This window comes from Corylus avellana, chromosome 4 (assembly GCF_965113065.1).
Source record: "Corylus avellana chromosome 4, dhCorAvel1.hap1.2, whole genome shotgun sequence".
NCBI lineage: Eukaryota > Viridiplantae > Streptophyta > Magnoliopsida > Fagales > Betulaceae > Corylus > Corylus avellana.
The window spans coordinates 8409564-8434637 of record NC_142493.1 but is presented as its reverse complement, the minus strand read 5'-3'; the positions used below and the strand labels follow the sequence as shown (position 1 = coordinate 8434637).

The window sequence follows — 25074 nt, the reverse complement described above, 5'->3', positions numbered from 1 at the left end:
TTTTTCACAATATTAATTTAGTGACAAATTAATATTTTTATCAATTCTAAAACAAAATCAACAATCCTCGTAGGATCGATCTCGTACTTATTGCACTATACTATCGTTTGATCTTGTGCACTTGCGAGTAAAACGTACTAGATATTATCTATTAATTTAGGTAGTATTTAGGTCATAAAGAGGAACCATCTCCCATATATGACTATTCATATTCCTCTCCACCTTAACACTACCAAGAAGAGACACCTCCTCCAAAGAATTCAGCGTTAGAAAAAGTGCATGCTAGTTTAGAAGAAAAATTGTCAGCTTTTCTTAGTCACAGCAAGGCCTGTATTCAACGGTTGCAACTCACCATGGCCAAGACAGAGGATCACTTCAAACAAATATCAGATATACTTAAAGAAGAAGAAGAAGAAGAGTGTCAAAGTCAGTTGGTGACCAATCCTAATGAGCACTACATGGAGGATGAGTGCACTTACCATCATGAGCAAACAACCACCACACTTGGGAATGACGAAACTATTGAGGAGAGTTTTTGTGAGCCAAGTCTTGAGGATCCGATGGGAGAGCATTTTGATCAAATTGGAGGTGACCTAGACCTGGAGAAGCAACTTGAGCATGCTGAAACTTCTAATGAGCCAGGTCTTGAGGACCATTAAATGAGCGTTTTGATCAATTTGAGTTTGACTTGGATCTTGACAAGTTCCTCAAGCAAGCTGAGATGTTTAGTGAGCCAAGTCTGGAGGATCCATTGGAAGAGCACTTTGCTCAATATGAATTTGATCTGGACCTTGACATGATACATGAGCAAGCTAATGCCTTATTGGATTCCACTCCTAAGAACAACAAGGTGGAAGAAGAAGATGAGCAAACTAAGGTTCTAGAAGAGCTACATCGGGGAAAGGAAGAGAGCACTGAGACTTCTTCAACATCAGCTCCTATTCTCGAATTATTAAGAATCTAAGAGAGAAGTCTGTTGGGGCTATGTGATGAGCAAATTGAGGACATCAAGATAGATGAATTCCTTGAGTATTATCCAGTTCATGATTCCCTCCCGGATGAGAAACTGTTGGAGAAAACTCAAAGTGGTCCTCCCCGATCTATAAACACTCGTAAGCATCTTGCAATAGAAAAGATTCATTCCCTTTGGTGCAAGAGAAGAAAAGATTGGTGCTCCAAGTTTGAAGTGCCATAGTCTGGCTGAAGACGTTAAACTTAGCGCTCATGGGAAGCACCCCACAGCATATCCTTTTTATTTTGTTTCTTTGCTTTATTTTTATTTTGTTTTTGTTTTCCTTTGTTACTTTAGTGTTTTGCAGGGACAAGTGTACTTCAATTCAAGTTTGGGGGTGTACTATGAGTCATACTATTCCAAACAGTTCGTCCATCTCCCGGGTAAATTATTTCCATGTTATACACACATTGGGGACAATGTGTAATTTAAGTTTGGGGGTATGGGAGACACTTTACACACTCTTTGTCCCAGTTTTATTTTATTTTTACTATTTATGAAAAGAAAAAAAAAATTTATCCCAATTTATTTTATGTTTATTTTTGTTGTTTGTGAAAAAAAAATATATATATGCATAATCATGTTTGTCTTAAAATTTTGGTTGATCTTAAAAATTGTGATTTGATTTCATTGGTGAACTTAAAATTTTGAACACAAGATCTGATAATTGAGTTTTTCAGTTTGGTTACTTGCTTAGGACAGTTGCGAATTCACATGTTTGATCTGATCTTACACAAACACATTGGCACATAATTTGTGAGGTATGACATGAAGTCTGATGTGTGTGTTTCTAAGTCTTGGGTAAAACTTGATGAATTATTAGATGGATCCTTTGGCATATATGTATGTGAAAAAAAAATTAAAATAATAATAATAATATATGATCATTGATAAGTTTTTCACTGAGTAACTAGACCTCTTGCCTCAAAGCATTGAGTGTTCACATCAAAAGGTGAAAAATTCGGATTTGATTGATGTCATGGTTAGTTTGGTTTCGTAGCCTTTTTGACTCGAGTTAGTAGGTCCTTAGGTTTTACACCTAATACCCTAAAACCATCTGGTTTGGGAGTCATTGACTTAACACTCGTTACATGGGTCAATTAAAAAGCTTAAGGGAACCAAGTATTGCACAACCTGACAAAAAAAAAAAAAAAAAAAGAAAGAAAGAAGAAAAAGAAAAAAATATGCCATCGTTGTTCATTCTAATAGGGATTTCAGTGAACTTTAAGATATGAAGACATTGTACATTGGAAATAATTGGAAGCCTCATAATTTTGTGCTAGTTCACTTTACATTATTTTCAAACTCGTGATGTTTTAGCATGTCCTTTGTAAGTAATTGAACTTTGAGATTCCAATTCATTGTGAAGATGGAGTTCATCTTTTTAAGCTTACTAATGAATGAAAATCATGATCTTAAAGTGATACTTTAATTTTTGGAATAATATGAACTGTGCATGATGTTTGTGGGTAACATTCTTAGAAAACCCTCACGAGACTCCACTAGTCCTCTAGGAAATTCCTAGGAGTTTAAAAGGCTTGTTACATACGCTAAATGCAATCGTACATCCCACGAAAAATGGATTTATCTTTTTGTTTTCAGTTTTCCATTTAGTTTTTAGTTTTGTATTGCTAAGGGAGTAGCAATATGTAAGTTAAGGGGTATGTTAAGTGCTAAAATATTCATATTTTTTGCCCTTAACTTATATATGTTAATCCTTTAGTTTTGGTTAATTTAAGTCTTTTTAGTTCTTTTATGTGTTTTCTTTGTTTTTGTAGGTTATTGGAAGAAAAGGAAGCAATTTTGAAAGTCTTGAGCATAAAAGAGCTATTTTGGGAATTTTGGAGGCTCTAGTAGTGCGATCGATCGCAGGGGAGCTGCAATCGAGTGCACTACAGGCGAAGACCACGAGCGCAAGGCACATGCGATCGAGCGCCCAGCATTACAGGATCGATCGCAGTCCTTCGATCGATCGCACACGGGTTGCGATCGAGCACACCCATACGCTGGAGAATTCTAGAAGCTGCGGCCAGACTCCCTTTCCTTCTATATTAGGGTTTTCTAAGTTCCACTTGTAATAGGATTGAAACCCTACGAATTTTCTAGGTTTACTAGTGTAACAATGACTTCTAAAGCCCTATAAATGGACCTCTAAACCATGAGAATAATCATCTTGAAAAAGACACAACTTTGGGGAAAGGAATTGGAGGCTAGTTTTTGGTTCTTTCTTTACCTTTTCTTTTTAGTTTTATTTTAATTATGTGTAACTAACTCTGAAGGAGAGATAGATTGAAGCCCTAATTATGTTTATTTAATATTTCAATATTGGCGCATTTGTGATAAGCATATTGTGTTGCCTAACTTGATTAATTTATGTTTTCTTGAATTCCTCATATGTATGTGATTGGCCATTATATGTATGTGGTATGGATTAGTTAATTAAATCAATTTGAATGACCGAGTCCTGGGTTTAATAAAAGTAACAAAAGAAATCCACACCGGATTCTTGAGTTAATCAACATGGAGAACCGGGAGTAGACACCCATGCCCTAGGCCTCATGTGTTTGTCGATTTCCATAGATTTATGCTTTCTTAAAGAAGAACTTAGTAGATACCCATGTTAAATCCTTTAAGAAAGAAAAGAATTACAGTAGACACCTATGCCTAATTCGTTACTTAGGAAAATCAATAGCTTAAAGAGTAGACACTCATACCCTTAGGTTGGCAAACATTAAGTATTCACAATATGATTGAATCATTGACATATTGTTATATTATCTAAGTTTGATTAGTGGTGGATATCAAAGCCCTACCTTTAGCTTTTCATATATCTTTATATCTTTTTATTTCTTTTTCACAATATTAATTTAGTGACAAATTAATATTTTTCTCAATTCAAAAACGAAATCAACAATCCTTGTGGGATCGATCTCGTACTTATTGCACTATACTATCGTTTGATCTTATGCACTTGCGAGTAAAACATAATAAATATTATCTATTAATTTAGGTAGTATTTAGCACAACATTCACTTATTTTTTGGCCATTTGTTGGCACAATATCTTTGGCTTTTGTGGTATTGTTCAAAACCTAGGCCTCTTTCAGCCAATTGTTGGCTATCATATTTGGCCCATAGTTGGCCCATTTCTTTTCGGCCTTTGTGGTATTGTTTAAAACCTAGGCTAATTTTGGCCCATAGTTGGTCTATTGTTATTGAAGGTGCATCTCAGATCATCGTCGACAACAGCCTCCAGTCAACACCAACAAGTGCTGCCATCTGCAAAAAAAAAAAAAAATTCAAACTCAAGGTTCCAGAACCTTCCACCTTGAGTTTGATAGGGAATATTAGTATATATTGTGATATTATGAGAATATATTAGTATTGATTGTAATTGATAAAATCAAATTAGAATTAAATATACCTGATTTGATTTTTTCAATCATACCATTTTGTATTATCTCTCATCCCTATAAGTAGAGACTATTTGTATTGTAAAATTATTCATAGAATAAAAGCATAATGTAGCCCTTAGGGCTTTATTTATGGATGTAGGTCATAGACCGAACCACGTAAAAATCTTGTGTCTTATTTTATTATTCCGCAATTTATTATTTCATTATGAATTTCTTCACTTATTTTGTGTTACAAAAATAATATAGGTCCATTTGGTAAATTTATTTTTTTTTGCCTTAAATAATATAGCTAACGGGGATTAATGTGGTATAAAGTTTTAAATTTTTTGTATTGAAAAGTAAAAAAGTTTTGTTTTATAATGATTTTTTTTTTTAAAAAAAAAAAAATTGAATAGTAATAAAAAGTGAATTATGTGATATAAAAAAAAAAATGAGAATATTTTGATGTTGATTTTTTTTGGAAAAAAGTGGTGTGAAAAGTATACAAAAAAAAAAAAAAAAAAAAAAAAAAGGGAAAGAGTTTGTCAAACGGACGCATAATGTTGCGATGCATCGCGACGTTGTGGGTTGCAAAGAAAAACAATAAACAAGTAACAAATATTCTTAAAAATATTAAGTCTATCAAGGATTCAAGAAGTAAAACACAAGAGTCTATGAAGGAATTGAGAACAAAAAGTAAAATAAACTCAAACTCTGAGCTTTCTTATTGAAAAACTGAATAATTATCACAAGCTACGTTATTGGGTCTACAGAACTTTTATTTGTAGGTTTCAAACTCCTAACCCTAGTAGTAATAGTAAATAAGTTGGTTTAACAAAACGGCGTAGCTCATTCGGACGGGCGTAGGACAAAGCTAAAGAAAACATAACTCTTATTCCTCATTTGTAGGCTCGTTCGGACGACATAGCGAATGACTTTCTCTGGAATGTCTCGTTTTCAAGCACGTTTAGATAGGCTAGCGAACGAGTGCTATAGTGACTCCCCTGGAATCCTTTGTTTGCAAGCTCATTCGGACGGGTTAGTGATGAGGGCTTATGTGACTCCCTTAAAATGCCTCGTTTGCTAGCTCATTTGAACGAACTAGCGAATTAGGGCTTCTGTGACCCTTTCTTTAACAACTTGGCCGCATGAGCTTGTGATCTCGTTCAGAAGCCCTTGGTTGGCACTGTTCCCTAGCACCTCAACACTTGTATCTTCTCCAATCTTCCTCACAAACTTCAATGCACTCTAGTCTACATCATGTTGCCGACTTTATTCAAATAGCCCACTTCAATGCTACTTCTGTGAGTGAGATAAGACTAGCAGTGTAGTCGCCAACATGTGTCTCGTTTTTATCCTTTATGCAACATTTCTCAGCTCATGTCCATGCCATTCCCCTAATATTCATCCCCCTTTTAATTGGACTTTGTCCTCGAGGTCTTAAGTGATTTTCATCTTTCATATCCCATTAATCAACAACACTATCTATTTATGTTTTTATTTTTCAAAGAGAGCAAATTAAATTTCAAGTCTGGTTGGCAAGTGATGATATGAAATGCTACGATGTGAATGATGACTGGGTTTAGAGTTAAGAGGGCAAAGAACCATAACACTGAGAATTATGGGGGTTATAGCCGTAATACCTAGAATTACAGGGTGTGAATGTAATACCCAAATGTGCGAGGGTCAAAACCGTAATAGTTAATAAAGGAAACAAAAACAATAAAATGAATGAAAGCATAGATGATACAAGTTTTATGAGGAATATCATGTTAGACACATGCTTAGTATCACTACTAAAAAAATGACCTATCTCAAACCATCGTTTTTTCGGTATTTTATATATAAGCGCTAGAAAATTAGTGTCGGTATAGGTAATTCTTATAGTAGTATTTTTGGATAGGATATGCAACATATGGATATAGCTACGACTGAATGCATATGAGTCTTGATTGATTTATTACTTAGATATGCTTATATGCTTTTTTTCACCTGAAGTTGTTGAATGCATGTAAATGTGTATAGCTAAATGATATAAATATATTATGAATTAGATGAGTATGTATGTGTTTGTTTTAGAACGAGAGTTTGGAATGTGCACATACACACACAGTTGAAATAGTATGTTATAAAAATGTTCTTATGTATAATGTTTACTTCATCAGCTACGAAATGCTTCTTAAATGTATGGTTAAACCAATAGTAGTTGTTATTGTAAACTCATGGTAGAAAATGAAAGTTGGCTCATTGTAAAAAGTTAGTGATTTATATACTTATTGAGAAACATGCATTCTTATATCTGCATGTGCGAAGGTGGCAACCCAACAATCACATAGATGATGTTGTGGTTGTAGGTGACGAGAGTGTTGATGAGGATCCGGTGGCCGCATACTTGAGCTACTATGACTGAGACCACATGATGCCAGATGCATTTTGGGTCGAACTATGAGTTAGTCCATCTTTTGAGTTTGTACATCATTTTTGTTTTTTGTATATGGCGGATGCCAAATGCTGTTTATAAACATTTATGATGCATATGGTAGGGGTGTACATGCGGATGCAATTGTTTGTAATATCTACAACCACATTCGTAAAATTTGGATATCACTTTTAGATATCCACATCCACATCAGCATAATGTTTTTACTATCTGCATCCACGCTGTTATTGAATGTCGTTATTATCAGCTATCCGCATTTTAGGTAACGGGGCTATTTTAGTTGCTTGGGCCTTCTTTGAGTCTCTATTACGTCATATTTTAAACGATTTTGAAAATAATTTAGGCCCATTTTTAGTGTTTTGGACTTGTTTTATTTTTTTAAGCCCTAGTGTTTTAAAAATATATTGATCTCACATTACTTTTGCCTTTTTGCCGAAACAAATGAGTGAATTGCCAAGAAAAAAAACCTAAAACATTATAAACATAGCATATACCTAATCCAAAATGACTTTGTTTTGGTGAATTTATTAAATGTGATATATGAAATATATTTTATGTAAAAGGTATGTGGATATGGCTTTTGTTATATATATTTTTTATATATAAAATAACCACATCCGCATATCCTATAACCACTATCCGCATCCGCATATGTGGATAGTGCCTTTTGTTAATGAGAAATGGTATAGTGCAACAAAAAGACCATTTGCCCATAAAAGTCTTCGGTTGCAAGAGGTCATAGGCCTCATCCGTAGTTGCTATGGCTCTACCCATTGATGGACCTATGGCCTCTTGCCACCGAAAACTTTTATGGGCCAAAAATGGTATTTTTATTGCACTATAGCATATCTCTTTATTAATTGTATCTACATCCACATGTGCGGATAGCGGATGCACGTGGTTAATATCCATCCGCATGTACACCCCTAGTATATGGTGATGTTGTATGCGATACTTTTGTATAGCCATTGGTTTTAGTTATGCAATGATACAATGTAAACATTTTAAAAACATAAAGATACAATGTCAGCTCTACGTGTTACGTAATATTATTGTTTTAATTGTTTCCACATTGTGATGATCTCTGATGTGATAAGTTCATATTATGAGATGTTTTTAAGAATATGTAGGTTATTGTGGTGACTGTTGGCAATAGGATTGCAAATAAGATTTTGTGCAACGGTGAATATAAATTTTCATGCCCAACAACATTTTTATAAAGAACATGTGAATAACAATTGCTATTTAAAATTAAACTGCAAGAATGAAAAACACTTATTTGGATATCAACGGCTACACCTGGCTTTGGGCAAAATCTTTTTGCTTATTCTTTCTCCAATAACACATTTCTTCATTCTCCAGGAATACAACAGATCTTATGGATCACGAGACCTCTAGATCTTCTCACTAAAGACTGAAAATAACCAAGAGAGTGTGGGCTCTTACTTGACTTTTCAAATCTTAAACTTTTGTTCTTCGTGAGTTAACACAAGAACTATTAATTCTCATAGTGTTTCTGAAAATTAATTATCAAGTGAACTTGATGAGTGATTTGAAAGTTTAGGCTCTTCTCTATTTTTAGGTTTGGCATGCTAGCAGAGTTTGAAAAATAAGCAATGTGGTACAAGCAAAAGTTATAATCCACATAAGATTAGAAGGAACTAATCATAGTTCCTCTAGGATAGGGTGGATGGCTAGGGTTAAAAAAACCCTAGCCTCCACTACTTCTACAAGTGACACGTGGGGCCAAGGAATTTTTTCATAGCCTCATGCGTCTCCCTTAAGAGTTGGGCTTTGGGTTTTATCCTAACCCAATCCTCTTAGAGACCAATGCATAGGGCCATGAAATTTTTCCTGGCCTTATGTGTTCCCACTACTTATCCACTGAGCTTCTAGGTTTATCTCTAGCCCAAATTCTCCATACATGCATCTCTACATTGTATCTCTCTAGCTAATGTTTTAAATAAATAAAACAAACAATCAAATAAATAAGAAAACCTTTATTATTGTTAAATTATATGAGTTTGGTGAGGGAGCTAAAGAGAAAAACACTATTGGCTTAAATATGTCCATAATCATGTCTTACTAACATTAGTTACATAACAATATTTTAATCACAATTAATTTCGCTAAATAATTATGATTGCACTCCTATAAATATTTTTGATTAAACCATTACTCTATTTGACTTACTTAACGTTGACTTATGATCTTGCAATGAAATATTCTGTAGCAGAATTAAGGCTAAGGATATTGCCATTTAATTCTCTACTTCGTTGTCCTTGAGTCACTGATTTTATATTATTCTCATACTTGTGAAAACACATGTATATATTTTGTATACCAACCAAAATGTTACGGCTGAAGACTTTGAGAATAATATCCATAAAATCTATCTCAAGGGGCAATTTCTTGTCTCTTTGTTCTCTGGCAAATGATTTTGATTCCTATTGAAAATGCTTTCCCACAATACTACATATGATTACCCAACGTATCAAGATTATTTCGACCAATGATAGGTCTCACTCTTTGATACATCAAAGTAACCTACATGCAACATCCGAGTTTATAATTCCCTTTGGATTTAGAATCAAAGTCTTAAGTAGTCCTTAAGGAGTTATTGTCTTTCATTATAAACAATATCTTTGTGGAAAAACAACACATTGGTCCGTTCGATGCCTTAGGGTCTCAACACCTACACATCAATCTAAAGTGACAGCTTCACTTGATCAAGATACATACCCAAGATTCGATATGTAATGGTCTTTCTTAAAATGGAATGCTTAAGTTCCATTTACCGACCGACCTTTATAAGTTTAAGGATTACAAGGATTATGGACAAAGACCTTGTGTGATAACCACGTTATTCACACACATAGTCAAATTCAATGTTATCTTAGGACAGTTCATATTCGTAATAAATATGATAAATTATGGTAATAAGCATGTAAAATGCATTTTATACTCCATATGCTCAAATCATTTAATTAGTAAATAAAAAATATATTCATTATAAACATTTGAATGTCAACATGGATATAAAATTCCTGGGATTAGGGGCACAATACCCAACAACGACTCGGGTATTTGATATACAAGTGTGTCGTTACACTGTTGAAGAGAAACATATATACCAGAGATGCTATAACCAGGAAGCATAGAATGGGGCACGAACCTCGAGATATCCCTTAACACTTTCCAAACCCCCACTAGGAAACAATAACAAGGAGACAGATGCCCAAAAAACAAAACAAAACAAAACAAAACAAAACAAAAAATAGAAAACAAAAGCCCAGCAAATAACACTGACGGAGGAAGTGACGCGGGGCTGCGGCACCACCTTTGATATTTAACTTAAAGAAATGATAGACATATGCTGACTCAAGAGAACAGAAGAGAGAGAGAGAGAGGGAGAGAGAGAGAGAGAGAGATTAGAGCATACTTGTGCTTTTCTTCATACTAACCTTATATATATATATATATATATACTTGGACTTTATTGGATAAGTGCATGGGTAAGGCTTAGTGGCTAATTGGGCCTTTGATCACGTGGAGGGTTTCGTTTAGTATTCATCTTCCTCTTAGGGCTCAACGAAATTTGGTGGAGCACGTTTCCTTAGGTGATTGCCTTTGAAGTAGGGGTGTCAAGTCGACTGGTTGTAATCGGTCACCAACCGATAACCAGCTACTAATTGGTAACCAGCTACCAACTGGTAACCAATAACTAGTCAACCGCTTTTAAAAGCGGTTGGAAATAACCAATAACTAGTTACCCCGGGGCGGTTACCAGTTTTTGCATTTTCGACCACCCGGTTATAACCGATAACCGGGTATATATATAATATTTATTTTTTAAAAATGTAAATGACGTCGTTTTACTCTAGGGTTTATGTATTTATTTTTGTTAGTAAATTTACTCTAGGGTTTACACTTTTAGTCTTTTAAGTTTTACCATAGCTTTGCTTGCAATACAATACTTTTTTCATTCTTTTATGACCATGCAGAAAACAAAGATTTGTAATCCAATGCTTGATAGATTACTTAGGAAAACCATCAAGTCAAGCCATGATGTTCCAAGATACAATTGGAGAAGCTATAAAATCTTGTTCCTTATTCCAAGCAATGGCAGATACAAAAGGGGCGGGCAGGGGCGCCTGCCCTTTCAAAAAATTTTGAATTTTTTTTCTAAGGTTATTTTTTTAGTTTTCTTGATCTTATCCTCTACTCCTCCTTCTCCCGCCCCTCCTAATACGAATTCCTAGATCCACCTTTGATTCCAAGTATTCTTTATATTTGCACCTTATTCTTTAAGAATGATTTTTCTAAAAGAATGAGTCACTTATAGTGAGGATATATTTAGAATTTGAAAAAGGGCCAAAAATGCCCTAATTGTTTTTCTAAAAAGTCAAAAAAACTTCTAAATTAAGCCCAAAAAATAGGCTCAATTCTCAAAATAGGCAAAAAAAATTCAATTTTTTAAAGATCGACATGGTCACCGATGTGGATAACTGGCTACCAACTGGTGACCGGGCGGTTATTACATAACCGATTAATCGGTTCTGGTTTTTTAATTTGACCAACCAGCTACCCCAGTTGCGGTTAGTGGTTTTAGCCAATAACCACTAATCGCAACCGGGTTATCACCCCTACTTAGAAGGTAGTCTTTCCTCCCTTAGGGGTGTGCGTCAATAACATGGTGATTTGTTACCTTGGGCGGGATTTCCTTTTAATTGTTTGCCCCTCACGATGGATCTTCAACACGTGAAAGAATAGAAGATCCCAAATTTTCTTCTTGTTTTTGAAGGGATTCAAATAAGAGAGAAAATTAAGGAATATGTCGATGCGACGGCGAAGCAAAAACGAGAGCAACAAATGCTTTTCCTTGCAAATGGGAAGTTTATATTCTTATATTTTCTTTTGTTTTCTCATTTGGAGAATAATTTTTATTGTATTATAGTGAGATTTGAGTGTATTGAAGCTTTGGTTTTTAATAGTTTTCTCTCCTTTGTATTCCATCTTTGACAGTGAATTTTTTTGTTATCGCCTCATTTAGAGTAATTTTAGAAGTTACTATTGTTTGGCTCATCTGTCACTCTAATAATGAGGTGGCTTTTAAAATCACAACTTGATCAAAATTCAATAAAAATCAATTACAAGGCCAATGATAATTTTATAAGTCATATCATTCTTGGAGTGACACAAGAGAAACACAAAAGTGACATATAATATTACTCTTTCTTTTATTAACGTACCTTAAGAAATTACCTTCATCTTATTTATCATAATTATGATTTTTTGTGCAACTTAATTTCTCCTCTCGTTAAACTCAAAAAAGAAAAAGAGTGACTATTATAGTCCATAAGAGCATTCCTACTAGCCTCACCAAATTTTACTCATCAAAATAACCAAAAGTGCACTTTTGATTATTTTAATAACTCACAGTTTTAAAGCATCCACAGCAGCCTCACTATTTTAACAATCCAATACTATTCCATTTAAATATAATTTTTCAAAGATTTGTTTATTCTTAGAAAAGAGAGAGAGAGAAACTAAAAGCAAAAAAGAAGACAGAGAAATGAGTTGTTTAATCAGTAGATGAGTAAACATCACTTTTTATATTTGGTGGGTACTATTTACTTCACTTTTTTTTTTTTTGTTAAAGTAGTGAGTCTGAAAAGTGAAGATTTAAGCTATTTTTATTAAATTGTCTCACTAAAATAATCAAAAAATAATTTTGCTGAGGTTGCAAGGAGTGCTCTAAGAAGGCGCAGAACATGTTGGCTAACAGTCTCACTTCTTGGGATTGGAGTCACCTTCAAAAAGTATTTATATATGACTTTCATATATATATATATATATATATATATATATATATGTATGTATAGTAGTAGCTCCGGAATGGAGGAAAAAAAAAAAAAAAACAGAAAACACTCCTCAGGATGACCGGTACGAGGGTACAAACGTGTTATTATGCAGCGTGGCAATCTGTACAAAAGCAAAACTCACCATGAGTTCTTGCTTGACCAAAAACGGAACTTTTCTTTTTTTCCTTACAACAGGAAAAAAGAAAAAGAAAAAAATGCTTCATTCTGTCTATATCTCATTCATTCTCTCTCTCTCTCTGTCCCCATCTTAAAACATTTGGTTCTGTGTGAGACGTCAACACCTCTACGAACTCAATAGTAGGCTTGGATTGGTAGGGTTCATTCTTCTTCTTCTTCACTCCCACGGTGCTTCTTAAAGCTAGGGTTTCGTTTGAGATTCTAAGCTAAATTTGTCAAGGTGCAGCTGTTTATCCTGGTTTATGCAAAACCCATCTTTCTTTTTTCCTTTAATATTCTAACTCTACATTCCACTCTCTCTCTCTCTCTCTCTCTCTTTCTCCACCTTTTCCATTTGTAGAATGCTTGAAGACGGGTGGGAGATCTGCTAAATTTAGTAATTGTTCTGAAGGGTAGGTTAAATTTTAGCTTAGTTTTCATATTTTTCCTCCTTTTCTTTTTTTGGAGAGAGCGAGTGCAGTTTTGATTCTTTATTTTTTTTTAAAAGATCTTTCTTCTAGCTTTCTATTATCCTCTCTATAAGTTTTATATACTCTTTCTCTTTGTGAAAAGGACTGGTTTTCTTTTTCTTTTTTCTTTTTATTTTTGTTAATGTTTTGATTTTCTATATGACTCACCCTTAATAATGCTTCTCCCTTTCTATACTTTTCATGTGTAGTGTAGGAGTTCGATTTGCTCTCTCTGAGATTCCTCTTTTGTGAAGGGTTATTATTCCTCTAGCTTTTGTACAAGGATAACATCTATATATCTCTTATTTCTTTCTCCATATCATTTTGTAAAGAGATTTTTGCAAAAATGAAGAGGAGGAGAATCGAGATGAAAAAGATCGACAACAGGGCTGCAAGGCAGGTGACTTTCTGTAAGAGGAGGAGGGGACTGTTTAAGAAGGCTATGGAGCTCTCAACTCTCTGCGATGCTGAAATTGCTCTCATTGTCTTCTCTTCTACTGGAAAGCTCTTTGACTACGCCAGCTCAAGGTTTCTCTCTCTCTCTCTTTCTCAAACATCTTTCTACTTATTGTATACATTTTGATCGTTTTATTCATGCATTCTTGAGAGAAAGAGAGAGAATATGTGAGAGCCAACTGCTCAAAATAAAAGATCCAAATTAAACAAGAAGACTGATCACTGAAAAAAACTACTACCGACTCTTATGTTTTCTGCAGACCACAATTATCTACTTTCACCCCTGAGATGTTAATATCACCTAGCTACTTTCTTATTCACTCCTCTGAATTAGATATTTGTGTTTCTGCACTTCATAAAATATAGCATACGTACGTACGAATGAACTAGATGTTGGATTTGAATGATGGAAAGGAGCAATTTTTTGGCCCATATTAATTAGCTAAATTTAAGAGAATTGTGACTCTTACACAAGTTGTTAGAGATGCAATTGGTTCACACACACACGCGCCCTATTAAAAATTTAAGTAAAAATTAAAAATGTATATGAAAATCACGTGTTCTAATTAAAGATGTGATAATTTAACTTATTAGATTGAAAAACCAACCCAATTTGAAATAAAACGTATTTATTAGTTATGAGAAAAATGGATCTACATCTATCCTTGGAGGGGGAAAAAAGAAAAAGAACATTTCTATATAGAAATGTTCTTTTTCTTGTTGAACATCTACACCGCTCACTAATTATTTGTTTATATAGTTAATTAAAGAATCAACTAGGCATATTCTAGTATATAAATTTCATTGTAATCACTCGTAAAATAATGGTTGGAATAATTGCCACTTGTTTGGATTGACGTGTACAAGTAACTGTGAAAATGGAACATATTTTGGGATTAAAACAGTTGATATAGAAGTGCAATTAAAGCACATGAATGATATATATGATGAACTAATTTAGAAACATACTTCGGGATTATTATCCTTTAGAAGACAAATTGTATTGTCTTGTTTATATCCTACTAATCCGTTAGGTTTACTACAAGAAAATTGGTTTTTAACAACTATATTTTTAGCAACGATTCAAACATCGTCGTTATTGTTTACTTATCAATGACTACAATTTCTTGTCGTCACTAATTTCATAAAAACAAAAAATTAAAAATTAGTGGTCGTCGATATGTAGTAACTAACACGGGAATAATTTTTTTAAATGCATGGACATAATGTTGATTCAAAAGATAGAACACCAATAACATAAGTACAATGTACGACAAATGAGTTCTTTCTACCACATTTATCTAGGAAAATCCTACTTGATCGATTGATTGAATGGGATAATCACTCCATGAATAGCTTTTGGCAAAGTCAAGTCAAGAAGCTTTAATTATGGAAGATATTTTAGCTACAAGACAAAATTAAGTGACTTACGTACGTAGGTTAAAATGGATACGCGTAAATTTGAGTGAGTCACCTTCATGAGTCATCATCTTACCACTTATTGGTTAAGTTTAATTACTAATTGCCTATAAAAACCACCCCACCCCCTTCAGTCTGAGAGAAAGGAGCTGAGCTAGTGAGAGAGAGAAAAAGGGTCGTAGTGTGAATAGTGTTTAGAGTCCCGGGAATGCAATTTTTACAAATTAGCTCAATGAGTTTTTCTCATTGTGCTATTTAATTCTGTATGGGTCTGTTTTTTCAAATTATGTCGTTAAAGGCCCAATATGCATGCTTATGAGATAAAAATAAGTAAAACGTGATATAAATTACTTTTACTTTTATTATACTTAGGATTGATCTTATATATGACTTTCATAAGTGATTGTATTTATTTTTATTGTCCTCACTATTATGAGTGATTATCTTTGCTTTTATTGTCCTCATTAGGAGTGACGCTCTTTACTTTTATTGCCCTTAAGACTATTATGAGTGATCATCTCAGATTAATGAAGTGATAGGTAATAACAAATATAAAAAGATGAGGGTCCTTAAATCATGCTTATTATCATATTGAACCATGCATGTAGTATAGTGGCACTACAAGAATTTTATTTATTTGTAACGGACCGTTAGTAACGTGTCAAGGCTTGACACGTTAGTAAAGTGTCAAGGCTGTATGTTCTATAGCTTGTAAGATACATTTCATTTCATTAGCACCAAATCTACCGTCAAAGTCTATTTTAAAAGTTGGTAATTTTCATCTCCACTTTCATTTTATGCTAAGGAAAACAGAGGAGGAAGGAACTGAATAGCTATTCGTTTGTTGTTTGAAGTATGCAGCAGGTGATTGAAAGACATAATTTGCATTCAAAGCATCTCAGCAAAATGGACAAACCATCTATGGAGCTGCAGGTTATATATATATATATATTTTGCGGGTGGATATATGTCCCTTTTGATGTTAGCATTTCATCATGTCTCTCAAGATAAATGAACAAATATTTTTAAGACGCAAAGATTTCAAACTCTGCATGTTTCTTTTCTCGGATGAGTAAAGATTGAATTAATAAGGAAAAGAAGAAGGAAAGAAGTTAAAAGAATAAAAGGCAAGGGGGAAAACTCAAGGCAGCCCCACCCAACCTTTACCTACAGGATGTTTAGAATTATTAACAACCATCTTGCATGATCCAGTGGAGTTCAGAATTGCTTGTTTGCTATCTCGTTCGATGTCTCATATGAATGAGGGATGATTTTTTTTTTTTTTTTTTTTTTGGAGTTTATTGCAGTCTCATTCGAAGAAGTGATCTCGTATGAATGAGCTACTTAAGTTTTTGTTAAACCGACTTATTTCAGTTTTTTAGGAGTTTGTCTGCTATAAATGAGTAATGCTACACTTAGAGCCTGTGTTGAGTGTACGTTTGAGGGGTCTAAAAGTGCATTTAACACTGAAAAAAATCCGTTTGAAGAGAAAAGTTTCCATTTGGTAAAAAAAATTGAAGGGAAAAGTACACTTTACCCCCCCAAAGTTTGGGGCGATTTTCAATTCGACCTCCAATATTTCAATTTTTGCAATGCACCCTTCCAAAGTCGCAATTTTTTTTCAATTCGACTAATGTCATCCCAAAATTCTCATATTGCCACCAATTTATTTTTTTATTATATATATATATATATTTGGGGTGTCCGTAGCCACCCCTTTGGCCATCTGGCCATTTTTGCACCCCCGAATTTTTTTTTTTTTGATAAAATAAAATAAAATAAAAATTTGGGGCAATATGGGAATTTTGGGATGACATTGGTCGAATTGAAAAAAAATTGCAAGTTTGGGGTGATGCATTGCAAAAATTGAAACATTGGTGGTTGAATTGAAAATCGCCCCAAACTTTGGGGGGCTAAAGTGTAATTTTTCCAAAATTGAAATCGCTTTTAAGGGTCCAAAATGCCAAAAAAATGCCAAAACACATTTTGGCAAAAGTTTAAAATGAAGCTTTTGCCAAAAAAACGTTTTTTTGACTTAAAAGCTCTATTTCTCAAATACAATATCAAACATGCTCTTACTCCCACTTCTCCACACCTATTTTTTCACACCATAGGTGGCTTTTAAAACCACAATTGGATATAAGATGGATCTTTATTGAATTTTAATTCAATGATGGTTTTAAAATCTACCTATGGATGTGAAGAAATGGGTATAGAAAAGTAGGAGTATGTACAACATTACTCGCTATAAATACTTGTTATGAACCTTGTACCATAAAATGAAAAGCTAGATGCATTTTCTGGAACAACTCTAAGAACCAACTACTTGTACCATTTACAACATCCTTAAATATTACAAAAGTGGGAATATGGGGTTCGAAAATTCGTACAAGCACCTAGAGAGCCAAACGCTCTCTTCTCTCTCCTCTAGAATCTCCCAAACTCACGTTTGGCAGCCATGGAGGAGGAAGACTGTCTTCCTCCTCCCCCATTTTTCTCTCTTTTTCCATTTTCCTTACTCCCCCTCCCCTTCTTGCCTCATCAGAGGCCAAAACTGTCTCTTTAGAGATGCTATTGCCTCCTCGGAGGCCTTATCTCTGACCAAAAATGGCAACGACCCATCCCCCTCTGCAAGACCTTTGACCACCGCCATCCTCAGCTGCTCCAAGTTTGGGTATCGCTCTTTTCTTGAAATCTTTGGGTATGTTTTTTTCAAAATCTGCTATCTTGTTTTCAAGAAGTCTCGGATGCTCACGAGCCACTCCTTTGGGTTCCTAGCCGTCTCCGTCAACCTCTGCCACTAGCAACTCTCCCATCCATCCACAACGCGCCGATGTGTGTTCAACATGTGCCTGCAAGTAGATCTTACTCGCTGGCGTGTGTCCTCCAAGCGTCGACGCATGAGGCCCTTTTCTTGCAGCTCCACCTCCATCCACCTCCTACGCTGGTCTTTTGGTTCCCTCACTGGCTCGTGGCCCTGTGCCACCACTCTGACTACTCCGTCGTTGCTGTTTTTTGGACATTTTACTCTGCTTTTTAGCTTGTTGTGTTGTTTTTTTGTAACTTGTTTGTGTTGCTGTATGTTAAACCCGATCCAGTTAGATTTTAAACTCTTCGTCAGTGAAGATCTTTTTTCATTTTCTTTTTGGTTTCTTTTTGGAAACCTTTTTTCCACTGTTAATATGCATCTATTTCTCCATGGCTTTTTTGAAAGTCTGTTTAGATGCTTCATTGGAGTTTTCATACTCCTGATGGTTATGTCCATTAGATTGCGCCGCGGCAAGGGTTTTCTCGGACTGCATTCGCAGGTGATTTCCATCTTCACTTGCTTTGAGGAGTTTGTAGTCTGTTTGATTTGGTTTTCTGTCTTTGTCTGTCTTGTAACTTTCTTTTGTTTGTCCTGTAACTTTCTTTTGCTTCAATGTTAATCAGTTTATTACAAAAAAAATATATATGTATGTTACGAAAGTGCTTGTAAACAGAACATGTATTGAAAATCTTCATGAACGGAAACTCTTTGTGTCCTTTTAGCGTGCCAATAGTACCAACACTTTGTTGAGCGATGAAATCGTGGGGAAGGCTCATGAACTAAGGTATTGTGACAACATTCATATATCAAGTTGTTATAGCAATGGCATGCACATTCCTCACAAAATTAATGTAAAAAATGATTGCACCTAATTACAGGCAGATGAAGGGAGAAGAGCTCCAAGGATTGAATATAGAGGAACTACAGAAACTAGAGCAACTTCTCAAAGTAGGCTTGAGCCGCGTTTCAAATGCAAAGGTGTGTCTCTCTTTGTTGCCTCTGTTTGTTGGCATTATAATGGAGCAATGAAGCCTTTACATGTTTCTAAATGAGAGATATTTATAAAAGATTCAAGCAATTACTATAATTCCGAAAAATATAATGTAAAATATCTTCAGGCTTTCTTAGGTGATGATAGCCGTGAATACATAGTTGTACACATTTACTAATTTTAGAGCATAGTGAAAAAACTACTTGACTCCAATCTACACCTATAGGGGGTTGAATAGGTGTTTAACAAACAATATGCGGAATTAGATCTGGCCTAACACAATATCATCAACCAAATATTCAGACATGCAATGAATCATAAAGAACATAGATATTTGGTTACGAAATGAAAACCATTTAGAGAACTCTCAAAATGTAAAACCTCTTCAGAGCAGCCAAATCCAGAAAATCACTTCACTATAGAAAGACAAGAATTTACACAATGTCAAAACATACAAAATCTTTGTACTTGACAATCCAATGTACTAGACAAATGACCCACTTGTCTGTGACTGCGGTAGTTCTTACAGAACTTCTGAACCGTTTATTCTATATGATTTCCTTCACCAGAACTCCAATTGGCTTCATGTGTTGCTCTTTGATCTGTGGATGAAAGGCACAACCTTCACTCTAAGAGAGACAAGTCACTCACATTCTAGATCTCAATCAATCTCTTAGCTCACAGTATTCGCATCATAGATGCTATACATAGAAAATATGATGCAGTTCAGATTGCTCAAGAATTCGGACAAAAGCGTCCGTTCGCAGGGGCGTTCAGATGGCCATCCGAACGTGCAGTTCTGGAAGGCTAGCAAAAGACCCCGTTCGGAGTCCCTTCCGAATGGCCTATGTTTCTTTATGTTTTTTTGTCGTGCCCATCCGGACGGCTATATCTCCCGTCTGGTCGGGCACCGTCAGTTTGTTTTATTTTTTAGCCTACTTTATGTTGTTATTTTATTAGGGTTAGGGTTTTGGGGGTCTTTATTTCGTTATTTTATTAGGTTTTGGGTTTTGAGGGTATTTATGTCATATTTTATTAGGTTTAGGATTTTGAGCTATAAATATATGCTTATAACCTCTAGAAAAATGAGAGTTTATGTTGATTATTGATTTTTATTAATGAGAATTACTCATAGTTAAGTTTATTCTTCTTTTTTCGTCAAAACCTAGAGAGTATCTAGCATTCCAAGAAGAATTCTCAGATCATTGATAGACTCAAGATTTAGAATTACCTATTCGCTGCTTTATTCTTGTTCTTCGCTGTAACCTACCAAGTCAGGCTGCATTAGTTGGTATCAGAGCTCAGTTACTTTCCATAAATGGGGAGGAGTGACTGTTGTACAGACATGAACAAGGTGCAAGTGCGCACGAAGACAGCCAGTAAGGAGCAACTGGCAATTCGCTTGCGGCACATGAATGGTGGGCCGAACGGTTGTCGTCCCCAACCAAGACAGCAATTCACGAAGGCGGAAGGCAAATCTATCACTGAACGTTGGCAACACATGGAGGATCGACTCAGGGCTATGAGCGATCAAATTAAAGACCTCACTACCCAAGTATCCGACTGGTGTGGTAAACATGGGAATAGATCTAGAAACCCTTTTGCGAAGCGCAGAACGCACGGACGTCAGCACCATGCGCAAGCTCATGCCAATAGGTGGGTGAATTGGTTCGAACTCAATATTTCAGAATTCTACGGGGATCTACAACCCGAAGAATTTCTAGATTGGTTGTTGGCTATTGAGAGGTTCTTGACTTCAAAGGAGAAACAATGACTGACTCATTCTTGAGTATTTTCATGGCACGTGGAAGGGTGTGTGGGGCCTTCACGACAACCCTAAAAGTATTTCAATGATGAAGAACACCACGCTTATTGTGGGGTGTTGTCTTGTTTTGATCTTGAGGAAGGGCGAGTGGAACAAGTTGATATGGCATCCGAAGGACCGTGGAAAGAAACGGCTGAATTCGAGGTCGAATTCTCTCCAACCAAGGGAGGATGATGCAAATCGGGTCATTCAAGAATTCGGACAAAAACATCCGTTCGCAGGGGCGTTCAGACGGCCGTCTGAATGTGCAGTTCTGGAAGGCTGGCAGAAGACCCCGTTCGGAATCCCGTCTGAATGGCCTATGTTTCTTTATGTTTTTTTGTCGTGGCCGTCCGGACGGCCATATGTCCCGTCCAGACGGGCACCGTCAGTTTGTTTTATTTTCTAGCCGACTTTATGTTGTTATTTTATCAGGGTTAGGGTTTGGAGAGTTTTTATTTCGTTATTTTATTAAGTTTAGGGTTTTTGGGGTATTTATGTCATATTTTATTAGGTTTAAAGTGTTAGGCTATAAATATATGCTTATAACCTCCGGAGAAAGGGGAGTTTATGTTGATTATTGATTTTTACTAATGAGAATTACTCATAATTGAGTTTATTCTTCGTTTTCCTTCAAAACCTAGAGAGTATCTAACATTTTAAGAAGAATTCTCAGATCATTGATAGACTCAAGATCTAGAATTACTTATTCGCTGCTTTATTTTTGTTCTTCGCTGCAACCTACCAAGTTAAGCTTCATCAATTGGTATCAAAGCTCAATTACTTTCTATGTCTTGAAATTTGATCTCTGGAAATCATGTCCAAACATGGCTTCTGGCTGTCGGGACATGTCTTGTAAATAGGAGTCTCTGGAAATCATGCCCGGACACGTCTTTTGGCTATTCGGACATGTCTTCTCAAATGAAGTCTCGAGAAACAGTGTCCGGACGTGTTCACACCTTGTCCGAACAAGTCAGTCTTTGTTGATGTCTCTAGAATTGCTGTCTGGACCTGTCCTCTGGGTGTTCGAACACTCTAGATTGAAAATCCCGATATCTTCAATTCTTCATGCTAAACCTCATTTTAAACTGATTACAAACATATCACCAAATAAGCCAAATAAACTAACACAAAGTACTTGATAAATGAATATGTTGGGTTCGAATCCCACAATGAGAATCTTCGATTAGTGTAATCCTTGGTTCTCCTTAATGTTCTGGTGGAGTTGGATTAGGCTATGACTTAATCAAACTAGAGGAAGTGTCTGCAATTTTTATCGTCTACACTCCTCATGTGCAGCTTCTAATGAGTAAGTACTACTATGGTTACGCAAACTAAGGTTTAAATTAGTCTGTTGTAGTCTCATTTGAACAGGATAAGTTCTTGTACGAACGTGAGTTAGGGTTTCACAATTTTTCATTTTCTTGTATTTGAATGTTGTGCAATCGAGGTTTTGATTAAGGCATTTTGTGAAATACCATTGTTCCGCACTCATTGAACGGGTTGCGTTCACCATTGCTATTGGGACTGTCTGTAAGTCTTCAAATTCACCCTCGTTTGAACTAGATGCACTCGCCCTTGTAATTGAGCTTTTCTAGAGCTTGAATTTTAAAGTCTTGAGCACCCAATCGAAAAACCTTTCAATCATGGCTGTGATCAAGGCTTACTAGAACCTTATCTTGAAGTGCTTCCATGTTCTTGTTCGAATGACTTTTGACATATCTTGTAATCAACAACTTTTGATCTTCAACTTTCATCTAAGTCTGAGACCATATATTAAGACCAACTTATACCCCAACAAGTTTTGACAATGAATATTCCAACATTAAAAACCTAACACAAGACATTTTTTTTCGAAGTTAGACTCAGAGTGTGTTCCCTATATGCCTAATTACCTTAGTGGCTAAGGGCAAACATGTCTTACTTATCTTTTTCTGTTGATCTTATTCTTTAAATGCAGGGAGCCCAACTGATGGAGGATAATCAGCGACCAACACAGGTATCATGTCTAATTGAATTTCCTTTTTTTCTTTGTTTCCCTTCTTCTGATCATTTGGTGGACAATGTCTATTTCAGCAGTTGGAGAATCAACTTAACATTATAACATATCACTACGAAAATTCAATTTTTTGGCAACGGACCATTAGTGACGTGTCAAGGCTGTTGACACGTTACTAAAGGTTAGTAACGTGTCATTGGTAACGTGTTTGGGGCGTTTCCAAATTGGTCGTAACTACTAGGAATTTAGTAACGTGTCAATTTCTGACACGTTACTAAATGGTAACGTGTTAGTTTCTGACACGTTACTAAAGTTTAAAAAATTATTAAAAAAAAAAATTCCGGACAAAAATTTGATTTTTTTTTTTTGAATTTTTTTTTCCGGAATTTTCTTTTAATAATATTATGGAATCTGATTTTCAAAAATCCGAACCCAGCACAGTTGATATCATGGAATCTGATTTTTTTTTTTTTTCAAATAATATCATGGAATCAGATTTAATAAACCATCAAATAATATCATAGAACTCAGAATGCCTTGAATCAGTTTCAACAACATATATATACAAACATCTGCAACTTTCCTCTGGAATTCGAGCTCCATTTAGGCTCGATATTCAGCTATCTCCTTTTCAGCCTCTTCTTTGGCTTGTTTCAACCTAGCCATTTTTTCTAACAATAGAAAGACAAGCTATATATATTAAACCCCAATATATTAATGCAAAACACAAGATATATATAATGAGGAATATATATACCTAAGGAGATGGACGGAGAGAGGCCGGACCTGCCGGAAGGAGTTGCCACAGAGAGAGAGAAATTTCCTTGAGGAGATGGAAGAAGAGGAAATTCCCTCTTCTTCGAAGAAGAGAAAGGAAAAGATAGAGAGAAAAAGAGAAGAAGGCCTGTGCGGGGGAGGTAGAACAAAAATAGGAGGGAAGAAAGAAAGAAAAGGGGGAAAAAAAATAATTGGAAACCAGCTGGTCGCAGGTTCCCAATGCCCTATTGTAACGTGTGGTTAATTTGGACACGTTACCAATTTGGTAACGTGCCATTATGACACGTTACCAATGAGACACGTTACCAAATTGGTAATGTGTCTCATTGAGATGTTACCATTTTGGTAACGTGCCATTATGACACGTTACCAATTGGTAACGTGCCATTATGACACGTCACCAAATGATGACGTGTGGAGTTTTACACGATACTAAATATTTTAGTAACGTGTCATTAACTGTCACGTCACTAAATGGTGATGTGGCAGATATTAATGAATAGTATACACGTCACTAATACTCCTTTTTTTTTGTAGTGCATGTAATTGAACAAGGCCAATCATCTTAGTCAATGACCAATAATACTTGCAGGTCAGCTGATCCTCCTCAACACCAAGACATCGTCAATTCTCTCAAGTTGGGGGGTAAGTTTGCAACATTGCAACACTAAATTTCTTTCTCTGGTTTTCTGCTTATAATATGTAGTTAAATTAAGAGTTCAATCCAGGGATATCTTAAGTTCAAATTTATATATAATCTTCTTAAATTTAGGCATATATTATCTAGAAATATAAGGATAATATGAAATTAATTAGTGGTTGCACTGGCTGAGTGGTGACCAAATGCCAAAGACATATTGTACATGCTGCTACTGGAGAGACACTATTTAATTACCTTGGTATATCTTGCAGGTTACCTTTCCCGAATTGATTTTGAAAGATAAAGAAAGTCAAGAGTACATGGAGACGCTTAATTTTCTCTATTGAAAAACAAGCACGTCTAAGTAAAACCCAGCTAACTCTTGATCAAAATAAATTTTAGTTTCCGCAAGTTGATCAAAATAAAGTCCCACATATGTATATGGTGATCAGCCATGGATGCTTGATTTATGCTATGCATGAATAATCAAGGGCCAACTTGCTTCAATGGGCTATAAAGAAGACTGGAAAACAAAAAGTTGCTTGTTTGAGGATATATATGCATAAAATGAGCAGGATGAAGCTGTCATGTGCCTGACTTTTATCTTGGAAACTTGCAAGACATAGTACTTAACCAATGAAGAGCTGCAGAATTATTATATCTACAGCTTTGTAATCGTAGAAACTCCACCTATATGGATCAAATTTGACAAACTATGTTGGGGTTATCTCACATCAGTTATAAAAGGAGTAGGTGGTCAATTTATAAATGTGAGGAAAATCTTTATCTCTTGAGCTAGTTTTGACGTTAAGAGAGACTCAA

At 35.3% G+C, this 25074-nt stretch overlaps 1 protein-coding gene across 3 annotated transcripts; it reads left to right on the top strand.

The window, feature by feature from the left end:
* The first annotated feature begins 13703 nt into the window (after positions 1–13703).
* LOC132178908 (MADS-box protein JOINTLESS) lies at positions 13704–25074 on the top strand. 3 transcript variants are annotated; one of them, XM_088515164.1, is made up of 7 exons: positions 13704–13885; positions 16087–16165; positions 18764–18825; positions 18920–19019; positions 22797–22835; positions 24150–24257; positions 24525–25074. In XM_088515164.1, the coding sequence occupies exons 1-6, from the start codon at positions 13704–13706 to the stop codon at positions 24156–24158; spliced, it is 471 nt and encodes a 156-aa protein (XP_088371290.1). In that variant the 3' UTR covers positions 24159–24257; positions 24525–25074. The 3 variants fall into 3 exon arrangements, with proteins under 3 accessions (XP_088371290.1, XP_088371289.1, XP_088371288.1); XM_088515163.1 differs by lacking the exons at positions 13704–13885; positions 16087–16165 and adding an exon at positions 17781–18540 and having other exon boundaries at positions 24205–24257; XM_088515162.1 differs by lacking the exons at positions 13704–13885; positions 16087–16165 and adding an exon at positions 17781–18540.

Excerpts from the sequence above, each read along its gene's own strand:
- LOC132178908 (XM_088515163.1), top strand. The coding sequence starts at position 18,079 with ATGTGCCTGCAAGTAGATCTTACTCGCTGGCGTGTGTCCTCCAAGCGT. Across the intron at positions 18,541-18,763 it reads TTCTCGGACTGCATTCGCAG|CGTGCCAATAGTACCAACAC; the intron begins GTGATTTCCATC and ends GTGTCCTTTTAG. Across the intron at positions 19,020-22,796 it reads GCCGCGTTTCAAATGCAAAG|GGAGCCCAACTGATGGAGGA; the intron begins GTGTGTCTCTCT and ends CTTTAAATGCAG.